Consider the following 8,825-nt stretch of genomic DNA (forward strand, 5'->3'; position numbering starts at 1 on the left):
TTGCTTTAACCCAGTTAACATTTCCCCATTACAACATCCCTTATTATGTACTATATATACACAGTTGGTATTCTAAATAGTCAACAAATGGTAACTGAAATCTTAAAAAAGGAAAAAACAAATCAGTTTGGTGTATGCTAGTTCCAGGCCAGTCATGCAGCATCACTGCAAACGAGATCACTAACTTGGAACTAGTATGCAAGTCAGACAATGGCAGATAATAGTAGTGGATAGCCATTTCGTTTTACGATTCCCCATATCTGCTCTTTGGCTGGTATATGGTTGAGGTTAACAGGTCTCTCTCATTAGAGATATATGGGGCTACCTTTGCAAGCCAACATCTGAAAATTCTGGTTGCCTTGCTATTGTGCTGATGCATTGGCTTCAATGCTTTCTGAGTGACTAACTTGAAACAAATATCAAGATAGGAAACTGACACTTTTCTGATGCTCATTTACAGTATACATAAAATATTAACGTGAGACACAACTGTGCAACTAGCATTTTTAAAAGAAAGCCAGCAGTGTCACCCTCATATATGTTACTCTTGACAGGGTCCCTTTTATGCATTTTCAAGCAACCATAGATGGTAAAAAAGTGCATAGAAAGTACCTGTATACATTATATTAAAGACAATGTAGCCAACTAGATGGGCTATTAGAAATCTGGGTAATAATCACAAATATACCATTTTCAATTTCAAGTCTACATAGGACAATTAATATTATGCATATACATTTAGATCGCCAAGAAAACAGCCAATGTGGTTACAGCCCTTGGTCAAATTATTTGACCCATTCTGCAAGGTGATTTATTTTTCTTACCTACTGATGCATAGTAAAGTAGTTATACTCACCAAATTCCCAAAATCCAGGTTCTTTGTTAAAGATGTACATGTACACAAAAAGGGACATGTACATTTTTTTCAGTACACCACACACCACATCTGTTCATTTTGGAGCACTGCAATGCATATGCATTGGGGGAAACTTTGCACGGTGCAACAAGATGCAATTAATGGCATCACAATGCACCAGCGATAATGAATTACTGTCCTATGCAGTAACATGTAAAACATGCATTGTTACTGCATGTTACCCCTAGCCACAAATGTGAAGTCCGCTTTATTATAACTGAATGACTGCAAAAAAATTGTACTCATTAAGATTTAGAACTGTAGAACTCTGCACATAGGTAATATTAAAACCTAATTTTCAATTAACCTTAAACAGATCCTCAATACTCCAGCTATGTGTAAATTATTATTATAGGTGGCTGGGTGAAAATAGATCGCTCCTGCTTTCTAAGGAAAAGAAGAGCTGATTTTGTTTCTGGTGCAATACACGGAAGAGTTGTGGTTGCAGGGGGTCTTGGTAAGTAAGTTAGCTACTAATTTCTATAATGCTTTAATATAGGTTGATGTAGGGAAATACAACAGTTTTGTTTCAATTTGATACATATTTGATAAGTGTATTCCTGTAAATCATGTAAATGTTTCAGTGCAAGCTATTGAACTTTGTATGCTAGGACCATGTTAACAAAGAAAAATATTTTCAGATCCTCTATACATTTACTTTAAACTTTTTAGTGAAGTGTTAAAGATATCTTTAATTTTTGTATAAGTACAGTTGCAATTTTCTATATACCTCTCATCTGAGGATCTGGGAATGTGACATTTCTTTAGTGAACTGATAACATTGCAGTATATGCAAAGATTGATAGTAATTCAAGCTGCTGAATCTTCAAATTGGAGCCACAAAGGCAAGTATAATTTTACTTAGGAGGCCAATACTATCAGTTCTTCCCAAAAACATTTGCTTTTTGACATACCCACAAAGTAAGACAGTATTGTGATTATGCCCTAAAACACGTGGATTAGGCTCATAATTATACAACCATATACAGTGTCTTGAAAAAGCATTCATACCCCTTGAAATTTCCCACATTTTGTCATGTTACAACCAAAAAGTAAATGTGTTTTTTTGGGATTTTATGTGATAGACCAGTGTTTCTCAAACTGTGTGCCGGGACACATTTGCAGCCATCACTGTAACAGTCTGGCCCGGGGGCACGGGCGCGGCAGGCGGCCGCTGTTGCATTCTGGGAGTTGTAGTCTGCGCTTAAGCACAGAGGAGCTACAACTCCCGGAGACCGGAGTCTTGGAGGCAAGGAACGCAAGGGAGTCGGGACGCATGATTGGCTCTGGCTGTGGGGCTGGGCACTGGCAGCAACTTTACCCCAGGACCAGGAGCATCACCTTCCTAGGAGGCCGTGACATGCAAGGACCTGCTGAGCTGAGCTGCCAGGTGAGAGACCCTGACACCCCCAGCTGACCCCCACATCCCATCTCCTCCCTTCCCCCATGCACCCCATTTACCCTGCCCCAGTGATCAGGTTGCATTTATGGACATTTGAGGCTGCAGCTATGGGCACTGGTGAGGCCGCATTTATGGGCACTGGTGAGGCTGCATTTATGGGCACTGGTGGGGCTGCATTTATGGCCACTGGTGAGGCTGCATTTATGGACACTGGTGAGGTTGAATTTAAAGGCACTGGTGAGGCTGCATTGCAAATCTTTTTGGGTGTGCCGCGAAAATTTTGACATCTGTTTGGTGCGCCGCAAAACAAAAAAGTTTGAGAAACACTGTGATAGACCAACACAAAGTGGCACATAATTGTGCAGTGAAAGGAAAATGATAAATGTTTTTCAAAATTGTTTACAAATAAATATGTGAAAAGTGTGGCATGCATTTGTATTCCCCCCCCCCCCCCGAGCCAATACTTACTAGAACAACATTTTGCTACAATTACAGCTGCAAGTCTTTTTAGGTATGTCTCTACCAGCTTTGCACATCTAGAGAGTGACATTTTTGCCCATTCTTCTTTGAAAATTGCTCAAGCTCTGTCAGATTGAATGGAGAGCGTCTGTGAACAGCAATTTTCAAGTCTTGTCACAGATTCTCAATTGGATTTAGGTCTGAACTTTGACATGAATATGCTTTGATCTAAACCATTCCATTGTAGCTCAGTCTGCAAAAGACTTGAGATTGGGGTGGAGGTTCACCTTCCAGCAGGACAACAACCCTAAACATACAGCCAAACAGGTTTTCTTCTAAGATTGCCCTGTATTTGGCTCCATCCATCTTCCCATCAACTCTGACCAGCTTCCCCTTCCCTGCTGAAGAAAAGCATCCCCACAACATGATGCTGTCACCACCATGTTTCACGGTGGAGATGGTGTGTTCAGGGTGATGTGCAGTGTTAGTTTTCTGCCACACGTTGCGTTTTGCTTTTAAGCCAAAAAGTTCAATTTTGGTCTCATCTGACCAGAGCACCTTCTTCCACGTGTTTGCGGTGTCCCCCACATGGCTTCTCGCAAACAGCAAACAGGACTTCTTATGGCTTTCTTTCAACAATGGCTTTCTTCTTGCCACTCTTCCATAAAGGCCAGATTTGTGGACAGATTCTCCCGCCTGACCTGTGGATCTCTGCAGCTGCTCCAGAGTTACCATGGGCCTCTTGGCTGTTTCTCTGATTAATGCTCTCCTTGCCTGGCCTGACAGTTTAGATGGAGGGCTCAATGATGGATTGAACAGTGCTCCGTGAGATGTTCAAAGCTTGGGATTTTTTTTATGACCTAACTCCGCTTTAAACTTCTCCACAACTTTATCCCCGTCCTGTCTGGTGTGTTCCTTAGCTTTCACGATGCTGTTTGTTCACTAAGGTTCTCTAACAAACCTCCCGAGGGCTTTACAGAACAGGTGTATATATACTGAGATGAAATTACACACATTTGGACTCTATTTAATAATTGGGTGATGTCTGAAGATTTTAGTTAGGGGTATCAGAGTAAAGGGGGCTGAATACAAATGCATGCCACACTTTTCAGATCTTTTTGTAAAAAAAAATTGAAAACCATTTATCATTTTCCTTCCACTTCACCATTATGTGCCACTTTGTGTAGGTCGATTAAAATTAAAAAAAATTGGAAAATTGGTCATAAAATCCCAATAAAATAAATTTACATTTTTTAATGTAACATGACAAAATGTTGAAAATGTCAAGGGGTATGAAAACTTTTTCAAGGCACTGTATAATTATTCTTTTTACAAAGCGGGCATTTACTAACTAGTTCAGAAACAAAGTTTAAAATATACCGCGTGCATTATCCATCATTGTTTTAGTTCATATATAGTAAATCATGAAAACATATACAATTCTCATTTTCTTTTCCCACCACCCATTTTCCTCCACCCACTTTCTTTTCCCAAACAACTGAGGACTATCCCAGCTGGTAATAACTAGGTAGGTTAAAGTCAGCCTACTTGCCACTCTCACATGGTGGGGATAGGTTACAGTGGGTTCACCTGCACCCGGCAACTCCCCAGCATGGCGTGTATAGAAGTGGAAGAGAAACAGAGTATAGTTTCCTCTTATTCCTCTCAGTGGTGATAGTACACAATGTGACAGAATACAGAGAATACATCATTGGATTTATCTGGGGGCAAATTAGCATCCCTACCGTGCAGCAAGCTCAGCCTAGGGATAGTCCTTGGATGTTTGGGAACAGGAGGTGGGGATAGACATTGCTATACTACTGAACAATTTGTTTGTATGTTATGAAACTGCTTTAGGACTTGTTCACACCAGCAGTGGCAAACAACCCTAAAAAATCTAAAAGATTCTCTGATAAGGAGGACTTTATTCTAGAAAATGGGTTAAAATTAGTTTTTTTATAAATTGATAATTGTTTAAAAAAAAGAATGATGCATGAGAATTTTATATATTTTTAACAGTTGCCGTTTATCTTATAAGAAAATGATTGATAATAAATTTATATTTAAAAACTGTTTTGTAATTTAACATGAAAAGGTACATAAAAGTCCCCCTTATTTTGGTATGTGAATAAAATTGTAAAATATAGGTACCAATAGACATACTGTACATTGAGGAGACCATATGTAAGCAAGCAAAAATATATACTGTAAATATTCCCATATGCCAGTAAAATAGGCATATGAAGCAGAATGTTGCACAAAAAAATTGAATAAAAACAGATATGAATATAATAAAGTGCTTTAAGAAGTTATTTCTAGTGTAACAAATCAGCACTAATAATGGTTCATGAAAAATACAAAAATACTATGATCACGATTTTTATAATTTTAATGATCAATTCATACAGGAAACCAACCAACAGTCCTGGAAACAGCAGAAATATTCCATCCTCTGAAGAACCGGTGGGAAAGTCTAAGCCCAATGCCAACGCCACGGTGTGCCTGTGCCTGTATTGTCCTGAAAAATAAATTGTATGCAATAGGAGGAGTAAACCAAGTTCCTAGTTCTGCTGTAGAAATGCTGAGTGTGGTGGAGACTTGACTAAAGTTTGTCTTTTTAGTGGTTGTTGTAAGGACTAAGACATTGAAAAAACACAGCATTTGCTATACTGAGGAAGTCAAATTGTCTGCTGGTAGAATAGTGTGCATTGATATACACAAGATTATCTATATGATCTTAGACTGCTAAATATGTAAAAGGAATACAAACAGATTTGTCTAATATGAATGATTTTGACGTGTTTTTTTGACGATTGGTCAATTTATGAGCTAGGAACAGTCTCAATATAAAACATACAGACCAACTCCATTAACCACTTGCTTACTGGGCACTTAAATTCCCCTCCTGCCCAGACCAATTTTCAGCCTTCAGCGCTGACGCACTTTGAATGACAATTGCGTGGTCATGCTACACTGTACCCAAATGAAATTTTTATTATTTTTTTCACACAAATAGAGCTTTCTTTTGGTGGTATTTAATCACAGCTGGAATTTTTATTTTTTGCTAAACAAACAAAAAAAGATAGAAAATTTTGAAAAAAAAAATCACGTTTCATAGTTTGTTATAAAATTTTGCAAACAGGTAATTTTTCTCCTTCATTGATATGCGCTGATGAGGCGGCACTGATGGGCACATTTAAGGTGGCACTGATGGGGACAGATAAGGCGGTACTGATGGGAACAGATAAGGCGGTACTGATGGGAACAGATAAGGCGGCACTGATGGCCACTAATAAGATGGCATTGATGGGCACTGATGGGTGGCACTGATAGATGGCACTGATAGGTGGCACCGATGGGCGGCACTGATGGGCACTGGTAGGTGACACTAATGGGCACTGAAAGGTGGCACTGATGTGCAGCACTGTTGATGAGGCACTGTGGACACTGGTAGGCGGCACTGTTGTCTACTGCTAGGTGGCACTAGCAGGTGGCACAGGTGGGCACTGAGGAGCTGGCGGCAGCTCTCCGTGATCAGGACTGGTGTCCCTCTCACGGCCGCCGATGATCGGCTTTTTTTTGTTTCTCCTCACGCTGTCAGCGCGAGGAGAAAAAATAGCCGATTACCGGCTCTGTTTACATCACATGATCAGCTGTCATTGGCTGACAGCTGGTCGCATGGTAAGGGGTCGGGATTGACCCCTTACTCTGATCTGTGATCCAGCGAGTCTCATAGACTCACTGATCACAGAGCACGCCGTGCGCGCCCTGCAGGAGGCGCACAGGCCGCTTGGGCACGGGAGGACGTCAATAGACGCCCTCCCGGCAAAGCAGGTCTGCGCTGTAGCCGTCGTTCAGCTATATCACAGATCTGAAGAAGTTAACTTCTGCATTTTGAGTGGCGTGAGGCAAGATTTAGTTCTATTGCAAGGACTTTGCTGCTTTGTGGGTCCGGGCATTGAAATCTGTCCAATTAAGGCATAAGACTTAATGTACATGGGACGTTTTTACAACCTCTCCTGAACGATTTAACTTGACAGATAGTAACCCATGTTTAAAATGTCCGTTTTGCCACATTTGCATGCCGTATTTGCGTATAGAAGCGTTTGAAAAAAAAAATAATTTTTTTTTCAAATTAGCCAAAAATGAAAAATACCTGTAAACAAAACGTGGCTAAACGTGAGTTACTGCGTTCAGCCGCATTTGGCGTCTGAAACGTCAGAAACTTCTGCATCTGAACTAACTGCCTATAAACAACATTAAACTAACCTGTGTACAATCATGGGGGTCCATACTGCCTACCTGATGGTGGGCCCCCTTTCGACCCCATCCTTAACTCCCACCCTGACCCCGCCTCAAAACAAAATGCAGCTTTGTCTTCAAGTTCATGCATTAGAAGGGGGAGCAGTTACAAATACAAGTGTAAATGAGGCCTACGGCTACAGGGCTTTTTTTTCTCAGAGATTAGGTGCAGGAACTCTATCACCCCCTCATCACACCACAGAGTTCAGGAGTGAGCTACTAACAGAGTGCAGAGTTCAGCAGTATATTATGCACAAAGTGCAGAATTCAGGGGTGCGTTACACAGAAAGTGCAGGGTTTAAGCAGTGCACTGCGAACAGAATGCGGAGTTGAGGTGTGTACTACATACAGGTTGGAGGAATGCACTACATACAAATTGCAGAATTCAGCAGTGCATTACGTATGGGGTGCAGGGTTGATGAGTGCGCAGTGTACAGGGTTGTGGAGTGCACTATGTACAGAGTGCTGCATTCAGGATTGTGCTACGTACAGAATGCAGGGTTCAGGTTTGCGTTATGTACAGAGTGCAGTGTTCAGGATTGTGCTATGTGCAGAATGCAGGGTTCAGGTTTGCGGTACATACAGAGTGCAGTGTTCAGGAGTGAGTTACATTTATGCCCCGTACACACGGTCGGACATTGATCAGACATTCCGACAACAAAATCCTAGGATTTTTTCCGTCGGATGTTAGTTCAAACTTGTCTAGCATACACACGGTCACACAAAGTTGTCGGAAAATCCGATCAATCTGAACGCGGTGACGTAAAACACGTACGTCGGGACTATAAACGGGGCAGTAGCCAATAGCTTTCATCTCTTTATTTATTCTGAGCATGTGTGGCACTTTGTGCGTCGGATTTGTGTACACACGATCGGAAATTCCGACAACGGATTTTGTTGTCGGAAAATTTTATAGCCTGCTCTCAAACTTTGTGTGTCGGAAATTCCTATGGAAAATGTGTGATGGAGCCTACACACGGTCGGAATTTCCGACAACAAGGTCCTATCACACATTTTCCGTCGGAAAATCCGACCGTGTGTACGGGGCATAAGAGTGCAGGGTTCATGAGTAAGTTACATTCAGAGTGCAGGGTTCAGGAGTGAGTTACATTCAGAGTGCAGGGTTCAGGAGTGAGCTACATTCAGTGTGCAGGGTTCAGGAGTGCGTTACATTCAGAGTACAGAGTCCAAAAGTGTGTTACATTGAGTGCAGGGTTCATGATTGTGCTATGTACAGGGTGCAGGGTTCAGAACTGTATTGCATTCAGAGTGCAGGGTTCAGGAGTGAGTTACATTCAGAGTGCAGGGTTCAGGAGTGCATTACATTCAGAGTGCAGGGTTCAGGAGTGCATTACATTCAGAGTGCAGGGTTCAGGAGTGCGTTGCATTCAGAATGCAGGGATCAGGAGTGTGTTACATTTAGAATGCAGGGTTGAAGATTGTGCTATGTACAGGGTTCAGAGTTCAGGAGTGCGTTACGTTCAGAGTGCAGGGTTCAGGAGTGCATTACGTACAGAGTGCAGTGTTCAGGAGTGAGTTACATTTAGAGTGCAGGGTTCAGGAGTGAGTTACATTCAGAGTGCAGGGTCCAAAAGTGCGTTACATTCAGAGTGCAGGGTTCAAGATTGCATTGCATGCAGAGTGCAGGGTTCAGAAGTGTTGCATTCAGAGTGCAGGGTTCAGGAATGCATTACATTTAGAGTGCAGGGTTCAGCAGTGCGTTACATTCAGAGTGCAGGGTTCAGC

At 41.6% G+C, this 8,825-nt stretch overlaps 1 protein-coding gene across 4 annotated transcripts in view; it reads left to right on the plus strand.

Moving 5' to 3' along the window:
• The window catches only part of KLHDC8A (kelch domain containing 8A), a 68,955-nt gene extending 60,544 nt beyond the window's left edge, over window positions 1-8,411 (plus strand). For all 4 annotated transcript variants that reach the window (XM_073615813.1, XM_073615812.1, XM_073615810.1 and 1 more), the window contains 2 exons: window positions 1,272-1,373; window positions 5,186-8,411. In XM_073615813.1, the coding sequence (XP_073471914.1) occupies window positions 1,272-1,373; window positions 5,186-5,379 (296 nt within the window). In that variant the 3' untranslated portion in view covers window positions 5,380-8,411. The remainder of the gene's footprint in view (window positions 1-1,271; window positions 1,374-5,185) is intronic.
• Window positions 8,412-8,825: the final 414 nt, after the last annotated feature.

This window comes from Aquarana catesbeiana, linkage group LG02 (assembly GCF_042186555.1).
Source record: "Aquarana catesbeiana isolate 2022-GZ linkage group LG02, ASM4218655v1, whole genome shotgun sequence".
NCBI lineage: Eukaryota > Metazoa > Chordata > Amphibia > Anura > Ranidae > Aquarana > Aquarana catesbeiana.